The sequence below is a fragment of the Hyla sarda genome, chromosome 1 (genome assembly GCF_029499605.1).
Source record: "Hyla sarda isolate aHylSar1 chromosome 1, aHylSar1.hap1, whole genome shotgun sequence".
In the NCBI taxonomy this organism is placed as follows: Eukaryota; Metazoa; Chordata; class Amphibia; order Anura; family Hylidae; genus Hyla; species Hyla sarda.
Genome location: NC_079189.1, coordinates 363,764,413 through 363,781,321, shown reverse-complemented (window position 1 = coordinate 363,781,321; position 16,909 = coordinate 363,764,413). Strand labels below are relative to the sequence as shown.

At 43.1% G+C, this 16,909-nt stretch overlaps 1 protein-coding gene across 4 annotated transcripts in view; it reads right to left on the bottom strand.

Annotated features, from left to right (window-relative positions):
- PIP5K1B (phosphatidylinositol-4-phosphate 5-kinase type 1 beta) overlaps positions 1-16,909 on the bottom strand; it is a 177,538-nt gene that overhangs the window by 30,127 nt on the left and 130,502 nt on the right. For all 4 annotated transcript variants that reach the window (XM_056523046.1, XM_056523048.1, XM_056523049.1 and 1 more), the window contains 2 exons: positions 16,541-16,702; positions 14,750-14,894 (listed from right to left, as the gene is read on the bottom strand). In XM_056523046.1, coding sequence (XP_056379021.1) covers positions 14,750-14,894; positions 16,541-16,702 — 307 coding nt within the window. The remainder of the gene's footprint in view (positions 1-14,749; positions 14,895-16,540; positions 16,703-16,909) is intronic.

Here is a 16,909-nt window from a genome sequence, read left to right as displayed (position 1 = left end):
ATGGTAGTTATAGTAGGGAAACAGAGAGACTCCAGTTGTTGCTAAGTTGCAACTTATATCTTTCCTAGACAATCAAAGGCAGCCTGGAAATTATGGGGTTGCAATTTAGCAACAGCTGGAGGCTCCCTGTTAGGAAACGCTGGTTTATGGACGTTTTCTTTAAGGGAGGGCACTATAAATGTACTAACCTATTTTTCATGTTTTTTTCTTATCATTTCAGATCTGTGTATGCAGAGGACTTCTTCAGATTCGGAGGACTACGTTGTTGACCAGCGTTTTTTTAAATTTAATATTAATAAAATAGCTAAAGAGGTCTTGTGTGGGAGTGTTTTTTGGAATAAAAGTTTTTAAAAAGTGTTGTGGTTTTTTAAAAATTAAATTTACTTTACAGGCTTAGTAGTGGAAGCTGTTGTCACATTGCCATGTCACAAAGGCAGTGTGAAAGAAGCCTAGTTGGATATCATTTCAATTGTATGGACCTATAGAATACATAGAATGTGTAATTTTTACAGAAAAGTGCACTGGGTAGAAACAAAATGTCCTAAAAGTTACAAAATGGCATCCCCCCACCCCCCTCAATTCTGTTCCACAAATATTTTTTTTGTCTTGCCATAGATCTTGTGGTGAAATGATTAATGTCATTACAAAGTAAAATTGGTGGTGCAAAAAACAAGGCTTTATATGTAAGGTGGAAAATTGAAAGTGTTATGATTTTTAGAAGATGAGAGAAAAAAAACGAAAGTGCAAAAATAAAAAAACCCTGTGTCCAAAAAATATTTATATTTCACACATTTTTTTTCACAACTGTGATTTTAGAGCAGAAAAGTCACAGAGGAGAGGAGGTGGTGTCACAAAGTGTTGTTCTGAAGTAATTTAATGGTTTTTGCTTATGTGTGCAAAATAAATGGTATTCAAAAGTGATTTATGTTTTTTTGCTTAAAGGAGTTCTCCAACTGAAATATTTTATCCCCCGATGTGCCCGGGCTGTAAATCTATACATAATAAACTTTCACTTACCTGTTCCGATATCGCCGCCCGTGCTCCGGTCCCTGTCAGCTTCCTCTTCCTGCGGGTCGGTGACTTCACTCTGCGCTGAGCCTATCAGCGGCCACGACGGGACATTGCTGCGGCCGCTGATAGGCTGAGCTCAGAGTGAAGTCACCGACCCGCAGGTAGTGGAAGAGACCGGGACCGGAGAACGGGACGGCGATATCGGAACAACGGGGGATCGTAGGCAGGTTAGTGAAAGTTTATTATGCATAGTTTTACAGTCCGGGCACAGTGGGGGTTAAAAGTTTTAGCTTAGAGAACTCCTTTGAGTGAGCCAAATTTATCATCCCCCTGTGATAGTATGATAAATATGTCACACATAAGCAAAACCAAAAGCAATAAAAAAATGCCTACAGAACTCGCTTACACATAAGCAAAACCAAAAGCAATAAAAAAAAATGCCTACGGAACTCGCTTACCAAAGCAACGATGATAAATGTCCCTGATTATATTTAGCAATTTCTTTCATCAGAAAATTTTCAGTATTTCATACTGAAAAAGCCAGTCAAAAAAGTGTCCACTAGGGGTCCCCCTGCCTTCTGGGACACATACCAGCCCTGCAATGTCCAGTGGTCATCAACACGTCATTGACAGGGCTGCAGGCAGGTCCAGAGCTGCTGTGCTTGCTCCCGGCCCTCTGTGAGTCAGAGCATAGTGAGGGAGGGGGAGAAGTCATCACAGTGAGGAGAAGAGAGAGACCCCGGGGGGGGGGTTTAATGATCAATTCTTCCAAAAAGAACAGTTTTTAAGGCCTATTTTGATTTTGCTCCTTCAAAGATGTAGTTGTTGGGATGTCAGACACATATGTATCATAGTCCTTTAAAACATAAGTTTTATTAGACATATATTAAAATATAATAACAAGATAAGGAAAAAAAGCCTAACAGAAAACACAGAACAAAGTCCAATGGTAACAGGGAAAAAGAGGCCCAAGGTAACAGATGGCTAATTGGACAACTGCAGATATTGCAATGGTAATGAACGCTATGGGTCTGGGCAGGGAATGATAGTGCTTCATGGTGATGGGGAGCAGTGTATGCACTAAAAATAAGGAAGTTAGCCTGGAGAAGATGTTGGAACTGCACGTCACATTATAGATGCTAATAAAAAGTATGCTTGGACTGGGATGCCTAGGGGCCACAAAGGGAAATGGCAAGAGGCACATGTGGGATGCATATAGGAGACTGTAGGGAAGCAGTAAAAGATAAGGGCCTTAAAGGGGTACTCCAGTGGAAAACCTTTTTTTTTTTTTTAAATCAACTGGTGCCAAAAAGTTAAACAGATTTGTAAATTACTTCTATTTAAAAAATTTTATCCTTTCAGTAGGGAATATAAAGGAAAAATTTGATATGATATTGAACACTAAAGGGGCACACTCATTGCCTGGCATGCTAATGAAGTACATGTCTTTTCTATTATTAAAGGGGTTGTGCGCTGCCCTGCAGCTCACAGCGTCCAGAAGTTCATTACTCCGAACGCTGTGTGCGGGCTTCCGTGTTCGCAGGCGTCGGGCGTGATGTCACGCCCGGCCCCTTCGTGACGTCTTGCCCGCCCCCTCGTGACGTCACGCCCGCCACCTCTACCAAAGTCTATAGACTTTAGTTGAGGGGGTGGGCGAGATGTCACGAGGGGGCGGGCGAGACACCACGAAGGGGCCGGGCGTGACGTCACACCCGACAGCTGCGAACACGGAAGCCCGCACACAGCGTTCGGAGTAATGAACTTCCGGACGCTGTGAGCAGAGCTCCGAACTGCAGGGCAGCGCACAACCCCTTTAAAGTAATTTGAACATCCCCAGGCCAGGGTTACCATGATAAACGAATACATGCAAAGAAGTGGCTTAGATCTATTGTTTCCTGTGACAACAACCAGTTGGCCTCAATGAGAGACTCATCTTTACTTGTTTTATTTAATTCCTCTTCCTAATTCTACTGCTCTGCATTGCGATATTATACCCATCATGCTGGGATTATCTATCATGGTTTATTGGTGTACATTTAACCTTCCTTCTTACTCTTCTATAACAAGAATGCACAGCTTGTGGTAAAATAGGCAAGAACAGCTCATTTATTCAAACACACTTCACACAGCCATTCTGCACAGAATTACACCATAACATAAATAACCTTAATCAACATCTTGATGATTATTTTCACTTACATACTTTAATAACACTTTACTAATAAACCATCACCATCTGACTGGAAGGGTCCCTTGAGGCTTCCGGCATTTATATCCCTGCATCAATTAACATCATGCACTTGGTAAACTTTTGCCCTTGGCTCCAGCCAACTGACCCAGGGGTATCCATATATCCAAAATAGTGCATGGTAACAAGTAACTCCTGAGGCCTCAAACCACCACCAGGAGGCCCACTCCAGCTGTACCCAGAAACAGCTAGTAAATAACTGCTCCTATATTTACAAACCTTACACACTTTCATCCCTTCATACCTAAATGGCTGTTTGGTCCCCTCCTGCAATGTCAAACACCACAAATTGATGCCAATCACACTTAATACCATCCCCTCTCAAAAACTGGACTCATTCACACTCCAGCTCACAATGTCAGACAGTGATTAGGATGCACAAATCTACCCGCCTCCTTATTCAGTTTCCATTGCACCTAGTTCAGACACATATTTCGAATGTCTTCAAACCTTTATTGCCACCATGTCCGACCACACTATCAGGAAAGGTGGTCTGCAAACGTAACAGATCCATTTTCAACATCCTGAATGATGTCACAGATGGATGCACATCCAAGTCATTACCCTGCGCATGAACCACTAAGATTTCAGGGGGCAGATAATAGTGGCATAAAACTGGATCTCTGAAAGCAACCAACTTCACTACATACCTCTAACCCCAATTCACCAAAGCAAAATAAAAAGACCTAGGAAACCCCAAATGCAACCAATCCCTCCTTACATATGCTCTGATTGACCCCTAATACACGTAGAAGTGTCCAACGATCCAAACCAGATGGGGCTCCTGATCTGAAAAACATAACAACAAACAATATTCAAAAAACGACTTCCCAATACACAATCACACACACCCAAACTATCTTAAAAACTGAAGAAAAATCCTATTTACAACCCAAACAATCTGGTTACAACAAATGCGTCTGCACAAAAAGACGGTAACGGTCAGAATCCCAGTGACCAATTTGCCATATCCGTTTCGCTTCCACACCCCAATGAGCCATCTCAGTCACTGTCCCTAAGCAAAAAAAGTGGGAACTATAATCACTGGGTGATCAGCGGGGGCTCCACCTCACATTTCTGCAACACTGTTATATCTGCAATTGAGACAAAAGAGAGCCTTCTAGGTCAACCAGCAATGACCGTGGAATGTGCGGTCGTACTTCCAAAAATTGGATGCACAACCCAAACATTCTTGCTCTGACACATGGAAGGTGCCAAAAATGCCAATGAAATCTAACTAGTAAGTGCTTGGTAACATCAGTAAGGCAATGCAAGGATCGTCTGATGAAGTTTGAGCCTAAAACCAAGTCTTCTCCACCTCCAGTGCCAATACGAAAGAATGTTAGCAACAGAATTCTGCACACCTAACACATGTACAGCTTCAACCTGAGCATTCAACAACAAACCCTGCAAAATCAAATGACGCTGCAGGCACAAGATTAAGTGCACCATCCCATGTTATTGTAACAGAAAAGGACTTTCCTGTTCTGCAACCATTCCCCCAAATTTCAGTAGCCAGGATATTGGCCAACAATTCCAAGAGAACCTGGTTTCCAAGTAAACCAGCCCCTTCCACAACTCGAACCACAGGCCTGTACTTTATTGTCTCTGTAAAAATTGTTCCATATCCAAATGCAACCACCATATAGGTATAAAATTCCAAGATAACATCATCAATAAAAGGGTTGTCCCCCACCCTTGGACGCAGCCATGCTAATATCCTTTATGGCCCCACGTTCCAGCGCCTAAACTGTTCATAGTACTGCAGCCGGGCTATCCCCCTATACACCTGGAACGCCTCCATGTTCTAATCAAGGTAACAAAACAAGGCTGGACAGTTCTCTGCAGCTTTTTTACCTATCACACTAGCCAAGATAAAGAACAATTGAGGCCAGTTGGAAAAAGTGCATGGTATTAGCCAATACCAGCGCTTCTCGTCTTCCTCCATTTTGTTTTCATCCAGTTTCTTCTTATCCAAATTAAACTTCTCCAAAGAAAGAACAGAAAATATCAATTGTCCTCCCTGGCTGCTGTGACAGAACATCTAGCAATTGCATCAACAATGCCTTAACTAACTCTTCACACCCATTAATGCTAGCTAAACTTCCCCCCTCCCCCACCCCGCCTTCATACCCTGCACTAAAGCGCACTCACTGGGCTGTTGCTGGGCAGCCATGTTGTTAAAGGTCCACTCAAAGGTTCCACCTGCCACAGATCTCCATGATGATGAAGGGGAACTCATGGATTGATACATTTTTGCTTCTCCTGGGGTTCTCCAGTCCTCATTCTGGGTTTCAGGGGAAGGATGGTCGACAAACATGATCTACCCTTCCTCCATAATGGTTGCAGAAGACGAAAAAGGGGTGGAGCTAAGCGTTCGTCCGCAAGGCTGTGGCATAAGGAAAAGAAGAGGCCTGTTTCAGCCTGTAGACAGTGTCTAAGCTGAAGCATGTAACCCACTAGTCACCACATTCCTCCTGGTGGGTCTCCACTGCATGGGAAAACTGAAGCTGCCCACCACCTGGAACGGGCTGCTCCCCCCATTATCACATCACTTCGCTGGGCCACTACCCCACTAGGCTCACCAGCAGCGGAGATTCCCCCACTGGATCCCTTGCTGCACTGCGTACCATGCCTTCCAACGCGACATCAAGTCTGGGGAGCCACATCTAGGCTAAGCTTGGTAAGAAATAAAAAAATAAAATGACCTCAGTTTAATAGTCTGCATTCCCTTAGTTCTTAATACTATGCTTTGCCCTCTTCAGCGTTAATGAAAGTATGCATTCTTTTGTAATAGTTGTCTATGAGGCCCCAAATTCTTTAAGGTATTATGGCTACCCATTCGTATAAAAAAAATGCCTCCAGGTCATGCAAAGTTTTTGGTCATCTTGCGTTAACTGCCCATTTGAGATGTCCCGATGATATTAAGGTCAAAATCTTCACCTTTTTGTGCTGTAACAACTGGAGGATCAACTTTGCCTTATGCACAGGGTCATTGTCTTGCTGGAAAGTCCAAGAGACTGCCAGTATTTTCTGATAACTTGCTGCATTTCCTGTGCCTTTGGAGCTCACAACCCCCCCAAATATCAGTGAGCAACCACCATGCTTCACAGTGGGATGGTATTCTTTTTCACTATAGGACTTGTTGTCAAGGTGTTGTCAGGCATATATTGTAATCAGGATTTTTTTGTGGCAATGGTGCAGTAAAGACTTCTTTCTGGCATCTTGAACAAGCAGCTCATTTTTGTTGTATCGTTGCATTGTGTTCCTGGAAACAACCACACTGTCTTTTTTTTTAGAGCAGCCTGTATTTCTCTTGAGGTTACCTTTGGGTTTTCCTTTGTATCCTGAACAATTCATCCGCAGTTGTTGCTGAAATCTTTCTTGGTCTACCTGACCTTAGCTTGGTCTCAAGAGATCCCCGAATTTTTCACTTCTGAATAAGTGATTGAACAGTACCGACTGGCATTTTCAAAGCTTTAGACATTATTTTATATAGCTTTCCTTCTTTATAAAGTTCCATTATTTAGTTTTTTTCAGCTCCCAATGGCTTAGTATCTAGCCTATTCAGTGAATCCAAAAGCTAGCAAACTCATTAGGGGAGATCAAATCTGTGCAGAAGAAAAGCTGACCAGTTACCCATAACAACCAATCAGATAGCTTCTTACATTTTTCAGAGGCCCTTTTAAAAATGAAAGAAGAAATCTGATTGGTTGCTAGGGGCAACTGGTCAGCATTTCCTCTGAGCAAGTTTTATTAAATCTCCCTAATTGACTATTTACAATTTAATTACAATTTAAAAAGCCACAGTTGTGGGAAATTAACTGTTAATTGCCATTTTAACCTGAGTGTCATCATATTTATCTGTAGAAGGGTAAAGCATTCAAGGGTATGTGAACTTTTGGTAAGGGCCATTTGAGTGATTTCATTTATTATTATGATTTAAAAGGAGCCAAACAACTATGAGATAACAAATGGCTTCATATGATCACTATGCTTAACCCCTTAAGAACACAGCCCATTTGGGCCCTAAAGGAGACATAAGATGGAAGTTTTTGTATCTATTGTGCCCGGGCTGCAAATTGTAACTCACCCGCTGTCACTCCCCTGATGTGCCGATATCGGTCTTCAGTCTTCTGGGCCCGGTCCTCTTATGCATCTTGGAGCCAGACACGTCACACTGCGATCAGCTAATCCCCAGCCACAGTCAGTGTCATGTAAGAAGCCGGAGCCCCGCCTTCTCCCTGCTACCCAGGCTCCTTACATGACACTGTTGTGATCAGTGTATCACTGGTCAATGCGGGACATCGCTCTGGCCGGTGATAAGCTTATCGCAGTGTGATGCATGGTGCTCCAAGATGCAGGGACCTCCATCCGCTGTCTTGGATGATCTGATCCTTGCGGCCGTGCCGCGGGCGTTCAGGATACCCATTAATAGCCCAGCACTAGCGCAGATTCATGATCTGTATTGATCATTGCATCTGAGGGGTTAATGATGGATATCAACACGATCACTGATGTCTGCAATTACCAGCGGGTCCCTGGATGCTTTTAGCAGCCGGGACCTGCCGTGCATGAAGACCTGCGGTGCTGGCGTCATGTAAAGTATGTAAATTTAGGTCCTGGTGCTTGCATCATGTAAAGGACGTAAATATAAGTCAGGAGGTACATTTATGTCCATTGTCCTTAAGGAGTAAAATAAATTACATTTTTTTTGCATAATCAGTCATATTTTCTAACTCACAATTTTTGCCAGGATATACAAACTTTTGAGCACAACTTTAAACCCCCCATCAGGCCACCACTACACTTAGTTTTTTCCTACACTCAATGGCTCTTAACATTGCGAAACAAAGGACAAGAAAAGTTTTATTGTCGCCACTTTGGATCGAGTGCATCTTCTAGTGACGTAATTAATAGCTCTGAATATATTTCCAGCTACTACAATGTTTCCGCAAGGCAAAGGTCTGTAGTTATGGGCTGTTTTCTGACCATCCCTTGGTAAACAGAACACTATAGTTCTACATCAACTGAAACTGCTGAATTCATAGGCAAATGACATCTTGGCCACCCTGTACTTGGAATGTCTTTTCCATTTCATGTTTTAAAAAAAAAAGGAAAAAAAGGGGCTATAGCTGTTCTTAAACTATACATTTAGAAAAGTTCACTATTGGAAATTTTTTGTATAAATATGTAATTCATGTACCGTATATATTCAAGTATAAGCCGAGTTTTTCAGCACCATTTTTTGTGCCGAAAACGTCCCCCTCGGCTTATACTCGAGTGATGGGAAAAAAAAATTTTGCAGGCATACCGGTGGGGGTGGCGAGGGGATGGGCCGGGCCATCCATTGTCACCCATCTATGCTGCAGGGACCGTCCAACTTCCAGTGGGGAGGGTGAGCCGGTCCGGGCCGTCCATCTTGACCAGGAGGCCCTCTTCTCTGCTCCGGGCCGGCCCTGGACTAGTGATGCTGCATTGACGCCGCCATGCAGGGACATTCATGCGCAGCAGACGTCCTTGACGTCAGGGACGTCCCTACGTGGCGGCGTCAATGCAGCGTCACTAGTCTGGGCCAGCCCACAGCGGAGAAGAGGGCCTCTCGGTCAAGATGGATGGCCCAAACCGGGTCACCCTCCCCACTGGAAGTCGGATGGTCCTTGCAGCAACGTTGGTTGGCTGCTAGGGAAGGACCGACAGAGCTGCAACTGGGGAGGAGAGTAGAGAACAAGAGACGGGGGGTCTGGATGATGACAGGGGGTATGAGGGGGGTCTGGATAATGATAGGGGGGGCAAGGGGGATCTGTTTGATGGGGGGATGAGGGGGTCTGGATTATGAAAGGAGGGATGAGGGGGGGTCTGGATGGTGACAGTGGGAGTCGGGATGATGACAGAGGAGGGCGGGATGATGACAGGGGGGGGGGATGATGTATTTTCCACCCTAGGCTTTAATTAGCTATTTCCGGGCTACAGATAGCCTCAATAGGGGTGTAGAACACTTTGCCTTGTCGTAACACGCATAAGGAGTGTGCTGGGGTAGTGAAATAATACTGTTATTCAGCATGACATGCAGATCACAGGTGTCGCTATTAGAATCACTGCCACACAGCGGCACTATGACAGAGCCTGGTAATTGGAATGAGCAAACTTTAAATCCTTTTTTGAGGACCCATTGGAGGCCAAGTCTGGTACCAGCAGCCATGGTAATTCCATCTTCAACAGTGTATTGCTGTGAAAAAGCTCATACTTGTATCTTAAAATTGAGCTGGCAGTCCGACTGGGAGACCAGCTACCGCCTGTCACAGCCCCTGCCTCTCAGCGCAAACCCATGCTTATGACTGAGTGTCCACTTCAAAAGGGAGGGACTGCAGCCCCAGGGAAAAAGCTCATACTTGTATCTTAAAATTGAGCTGGCGGTCCGCCGCAAGGCCAGCTACTGCCTGCCCTAGCCCCTGCCTTTAACACTCCTCCCCCTAATGCTCATGAATGAGTGTCCCGGGTACCTGAAGCATTTACTTTGAAAAAATACTGTCAAACTACAAGATCAAAATAACAAGATCACATGGCGGCACAATGACAGAACCTAGAGGTGGCAGCAGCATGACGAGACCATAGGGTGGCACTATGATAGAGCCTGGATGTGACAGCAGTATGAGTGCACAGAATGTATAACAGTGTTTAAAGGAAAATAGTCAGCCTGTTCACCCACACTAAACACAATGGGGGAGATTTATCAAAACCTGTGCAGAGGAAAAGTTGCCCAGTTGCCCATAGCAACCAATCAGATCACTTTTTTCATTTTTTAAAATACCTCTTAAAAATGAAAGAAGTGATCTGATTGGTTGCTATGGGCAACTGGGCAACTTTTCCTCTGCACAGGTTTTGATAAATCTCCCCTAATATCCTGGGTTATAGTGTGGATGAACAGGAGTCCGATGAGCGGTCACTGACTAAAATATGTATGTTAGGTCAGGAGATATGTCCCACCAAAGATCTGCTGCTATATTTTCTGAACTATGCGCTAGAGGCCCCATTGGCTTAATTTGCATATTCACTGTCTGTGACTTCACGTCCTAGTGATGTGGAGTCGCTGGTCACGTGAGCGTATGCGGCGACTGAGTACTTACGTGACCAGCGACTCAACGTCACTAGGACGTGCAGTCACAGACAATAAATATGCAAATTAAGCCGACGGGGTCCCCTCCGGTGCACAATTCAGAAAATATAGCAGCGGATCTTCGGTGGGACATTTCTCCAGACCTAAGGTACTTATTTCTATCAGTGACCCCTCATCTTACTTCTGTTTACCCACACCATAACACAATGTATTGGATTAAGTGTGGGTGAACAGGCTCACCATTTTCCTTTAATGTTGTGTCCCCTCAAAATAACTCAACACACAGCCATTAATACAACCAGAGTAGAAAGAAACCAGCGCAACTCACCATCTGCGTCTTCTTCAAAACTTCTTTATTCAAGAACACATGAGGAATTCAAACAGTGCAGGACACCGGTGGACAATAAACTCGGGGGGATGTAGTTTGGGGCTATGGTGCCGTTTCGCAGTGTATGCTTCAACTGGCCCACAGCATCATCACGTTGGACACACATTTAAATATCCCTCCCTTCCGTTGACATAGAAACCAAACAAAGGTAAATGCAATTGAAACATGTTAAAACCAACTCTGTGGGGAAAAAAAGGGGAAATTATAATAGAGCACTAAGTTCAGTACGTTCATTTAAACCCAATGGTCCCATTGCTTCTAAATGTGGAATCCATCTGGTTTCTTTTCTTAACAGAATTTAATCTTTATTTTCACCATTATACCCGTGTTCGACTCTCTCAAGGCTGGTAAACTGGAATCCACGTTTATCACCTAAGTGGAACTCGTGTTGTATAAATCTAGTTGCTCCTATGCCGGTCCTAAGGGATCGAACATGCTCACGAATTCTGTGCAAAAGGGTCGTTTGGTTTCCCTATATAAAAATAGTTGCATATACATACTAGTGCATACAACACATGCGAGGAACGACAAGTAATACATCGTCTCACAATAATTTAATTCCCTGCCAGATTCACTATTCTTTTTTTCATGTTTAGAGAGAAAAAAAATAAAAAGGAAAAAAAGAATAGTGAATCTGGCAGGGAATGAAATTATTGTGAGACAATGTATTACTTGTCGTTCCTTGCATGTGGTATATGCACTAGTATGTAAATGCAACTATTTTTATATAGGGAAAACCAAATGTCCCCTTTTTGCACAGAATTCGTGAGCATGTTCGATCCCGGCATAGGAGCAACTAGATTTATACAACACATGAACGAGTTCCACTTCGGTGATAAATGTGGATTCCAGTTTGTCGGCCTAGCGAGAGTCGAACACGGATATAATGGTGAAAATAAAGAAACCAGATGGATTCTACGTTTAGAAGCAATGGGACCATTGGGTTTAAATGAACGTACTGAACTTAGTGCTCTATTATAATTTCCCCTTTTTTTCCTGCAGAGTTGGTTTTAACATGTTTTCATTGTACTTACCTTTGTTTGATGGTTTCCATGCTAACGGAAGGGAGGGATATTTAAATATGTGTCCAAGGTGATGATGTCGTGCGCCAGTTGAAGCATACTCTGCAAAACGGCATTGTAGCCCCGAATTACATCTCCCCGAGTTTATTGTCCACCCGTGTCCGGCCCTGTTTGTATTCCTCATGTGTTCTTGAATAAAGAAGTTTTGAAGAAGACGCAGGTGGTGAGTTGCCCTGGTTTCTTTCTACTCTGGTTGTATTTGCACATCAGACTTTTTGCTATACAGAGAGCACCACCTGGCGTAGATCAGCTAGCAGAGGTACTAACACGTTGATGTTATACAGAGGCAGCAGTGCTGAGTGTTTTCTAATTTCTATTAGAGGAAGCACACAGCCATTAATGTCTAAAGCTTGGCAACAAAAGTGAGTACACCCCCAAGTGGCAATGTCCAAATTGGGCCCCAAGTGTCAATATTGTGTGCGGCCACCAATATCTTCCCCCATCTTCCCCCACTGCCTTAAGTCTCTTGAGCTTGGAGTTCACCAGAGCTTCCCAGGTTGCCCTGGAGTCCACTCCTCCATAACAATATGGTGGATGTTAGAGATTTTATGATCCCCCAACTTCCTTTGAGCATGCCCCACAGATGCTCAATAGGGTTTAGGTCTGCTTGGCCAGTCCATCACCTTTACCCTCAGCTTCTTTAGCAAGGCAGTGGTCATCTTGGAGGTGTGTTTGGGGTCATTATCATGATGGAATACTGCCCTGTGGCCCATTCTCTAAAGGAAGGGGATCATTTAAGACACCTGCTCTCCATTCACACTTGAGACCTTGTAATACTAATGAGCCACATGACATCGGGGGGGAGGGGGGGAGACTAATTGGGCCCAATTTGGACATTTCTCACTGAGGGGTGTACTCACTTTTGTTGTCAAGGTTTAGACATTAATGGTTGTGTGTTGAGTTATTTTAATGGGCCCATAACATTAAACACTGTTATACAGGCTGTGCACTAACTATATTTACTTGTAACAGAGTAATATTCTGAAGTGTTGTAAGATGAAAAGATATAGTAAAATATTAGCAAAAATGCGAGGGGTTGACTCACTTATGTGAGATACTGGATAATAACAACAGGCCTGGGTTCCTTTAAATGCTCCATTAAATTCCCCCTTCAAGGCCTGTGCACTTTCCTGAGTAAGTGACTTTCATGACTAGAAGTGTTGTTCTGCCAGCAAATAAAGAAGTCTCACCAGTCATTTACCGACAGACAAGTTTGACAGTGAATTGTATTACCATCCCAAATTATTTTGTGTCATAGTTTCTCTGGCAGATGCTTACTATATTGTTACCATGCCAACTTCTAAGGTTTCTGCAATAGGAGAACATTTTGTTTCAGAAGCCTTTTCTTTCCTGAAGGATTAGGTCGGCAGAGTTAATTTAATTTGGATAATAAGCCACGTCCTTAGGAGAGCTGCTGTCAGGTAGTCTCTATCTCAGGAGTCTTTCTAAGACAGTCAGTCCTTTTTTGGAAATGTACCATGATTAATGCTGTGTACTTCATTTATCTTTTGTTATAAGCCGCCAGCAGCAGGATTCTGCATCATATTTCATGCACTGTCACTATTGTGACTATGAAAAATACAATGGACCTGATTGATTATGCTGTCCAGAAGTCCACGGGCCTGATGGACGGTGAAGGATCATTCATACGAAGATTTCTTTAGTCAATCATTGCCCTGTGTGAACAGGCTCCTGATTGGTTGACACACTATCATTCTCTAGTAGGGATCTGATCACTTATGTCGGCATAAATATTCTCACTGGTGGTAGCACATCTCCCTGTGTAAACAGAGAATGAGCTGCCGACATACACAAACAAACTTTAGCGGACAAAAAATTGCATAAATGATCATTCCTTCCCCATGCAGTGTGCATGGGGCCATTCACACTACGGGCATTCTGCTCGGAATTCTGAGCCGATTCCTCTTGCAGCAGCCTTCCATTGATCTAAATAGGGAGATGCTGCTTATTTCACAGGTCAGAAGCTCTGTAGCGGAACTTCCGATGAGGAGTTTGATTTCGCTGAAAGAATGAACAAAAGCCAATGGGACTTTGATTTCAGCAGTAAAATTCTGCTCGAAATAAGTGCCAATTTTCTCAGTGTGTGTGGGCCCTACGTTGCCAATACCAGTGAGAAAGAATTGTCGAAACTTTTTATGTTTTAGAACACTAATTATTATCTTCAATGAAGTCCACTAGGCAAAGATAAGAAAAGTGCTCATTGCGCAAGGTGTCATTGTACATCAGACAATCTGTGTGGCATTTCAATCACTTTAATTAAAAAAGACAACACTATATTCCATGTAATTTATCCCTTCAAAACAACAGAAGCCTTGGCAGAACCTGATAGACCCTGGCAAATGAGCATTGTCACTTGAAATAACTTTTGAGCTATCCTAGACATGTCAAAATTGGTCTGGTTTGAGTGTTCAGGCTCCCACCGATCACGCCGTAAAGTCTGCGCTAAGCGCTGGCTCTGTGCCATGTAAGACAAACTTCTCGTTTACAGGCGCAGACAGCAGGGAGAGGAGTACTCTGTCGCACACTGTTTTCCTGGCAAGTTCTAGCAATTAGTTGTGGTCTGAACACTCAGACCCCGACCAATCAAAACTTTTAACATGTGAAAGTTTTTTTAAGTGACTAGTGCACTTTAAGTCAAGGTGAGCTGTCAGGCGACATTGGTGTCCTTTTCGTTAAGGATCTGGGCTTCCATTTATAACAGAAGTCACAACACAAATATGAACACAGACTTTTTCTTCTGGGTGACCTATACCTCTTTTTTTGTAATAAATACATGTAAATGCCTATATTTGGAAAGGTTTTATCTTGGTTACATTCTGTTGCTTGATTCTGCCATATGTTTCATCATGTATGAATCAGGATAATAGAGTGTGGTTAGTTACCTGCTGGAATAGCGAATTATGTCTTCATGGTGATACTGATCATCCACATACAATGAGGAAGAGGATATTGTTGTTGCTAAGGAAGCAGCTTCAAATAAGGATGGCGTGCTTGGCACAAGGTCAGGCCGCTGCCTTGAGTGTAATGCTGTGCAGATAAAGGGAGACAGATTAATATATAATATGTGTTTGGATGTTGCTTGCTATTAGTGTAATAGTACTCTGTAATCTATTATTGATTTATCTTTTATCTTACAAATGTACTGTTTTTCTGATAAAATTCTCAGCATTTGACTGTATTTACTGTATCCTTTGCAGTAACTGGTTGCTATTAACCAAAATAAAATGAACGCTTCTGGTCAAACTTAAACACAGTTTCAATTCAAGGACTGAGAGGGTGATGAATAAATTCTCTTATCCTTTGAATCTCTGTGTCATACAGAAGCCGCCTGAGGCCCTGCACTAGGCATAACACAATGTTTCAACTCAGTGGAATCTACCGGCCTTCTAGAGAAACAGCGGTTGAATATTTAGACAGACAATAAAATAGCTGTTTCTATATGAGAAGCAGTTACATGTTAGTGACTATAGAAATTCTAGAGATTGTAACTCAGTGTTTGCCAACCAGGATCTTCTGAAACCCTGCTGTTCTTTTGAACCTGGTCAGGGTCTCCCCAAAAGAAATCAGCAGTAAGGGCGGTCACTTTCACAGCAGAGATGTTAAACTGATTTCATTCTGCCCAAAGATTCCTGGCATGGGAGCAGACAAAGCAGTTAATATATCTCTGCCAGTTAGCCACCCTTACATTAAAGGGGTACTCTGCCCCTAGACATCTTATTCCCTATCCAGCAGAGCGACCTTGGCTGTGGCACCCGAGACATCTGGTGCAAGGAGTGAACTTCGCTCTGTGCCGGATGAGTGGCGATGCGGGGCAGAGTCTCGTGACGTCACGGTCATGCCCCGCTTGTGACGTCGCGGCCATGCCCCCTCAATGCAAGTCTATGGGAGGGGGCGTGACGGCCGTCATGCCCCCTCCCATAGACTTGCATTGAGGAGGCGTGGCCGTGACATACGAGCGCATGCGGAAGTGACGTCACGAGCCTCCGGTCCTGTACCAGCCGCTCTAAACAAACGCTGGGTGCAGCAGGAAGAATGTGGGGGTTCCCAGTGGTGGGACCCCAGCGATCAGACATCTTATACCCTATCCTTTGGATAGGTGTTAAGATGTCTAGGGGAGGAGTACCCCTTTAAGGGCTTCATGTGCTATTGTGTTCCCCTTCAAAAGTATGGGAAAATGTATTTTACATTATTTATGAATGGCAGGCACCAAACATGCGCCAAAATTTACCTATTTTTCTAATCAATCCATCACTTTCTGCAAATTTTCCAAAATGTGGGAGTAGTGTTCTTTTGTTTCACAATATAGATTATTTATGAAGTTTTTCAACCTGTTTGTGGTATATTTTTAGGCTATGATTATTCTCTTTCAACAGAGAGGTTAAAAACTTTGGCGCATTACTGATGTGCCAAAGTTTCCTGACAAGTGGAACTCCATTCATTGTATCTAGAAGGAAAAAATGGGAAAAAAAACACTATAAAAATTGGAAAAATAAAGGGAAAAAAATAGTACATGAGGCCCTTAGCCTTTGTTTGAAATGGGCACGTGAGTAGGAGTTTCATGGGAATGGAAACAAAGTAAGAAGTAAAAGGTGGGAATTGCTTCCCTAGCTAATAATTTGTTTATTGGCATTGGGCATTTTCTCTCTATTGTTACACCCTTTACTTCTGCTTACCCTCCTCATCCAGACTGGTGAAACTCTGACCTTCTGCCAGTTTGTTGTTTTTGTCTTTTTCTTCCAATGACTCCTGTGTGTTGGCAGACAGTATATCTTGTGATGAAGACTTCAAAGCTGGGATAGAATTGCACCTTCGTTTAGAGGGCGAAGACCTTATAGCTGCAGAATAAGAATCCATTGTTATCAACTTTTCCTTCCACTTTTCTAGTGTTATATTGTTAGTGACCTAGCATAACATTCATTTATTTTTACTTACTTAATTAATTAATTATTTTTATTTATTAAAACCTTGATAACATTGGAAATGTAATGTAGTGAGGCTCACATAGAAGACCAAATACAAGGTCACATAGGTTAATCGTAAAG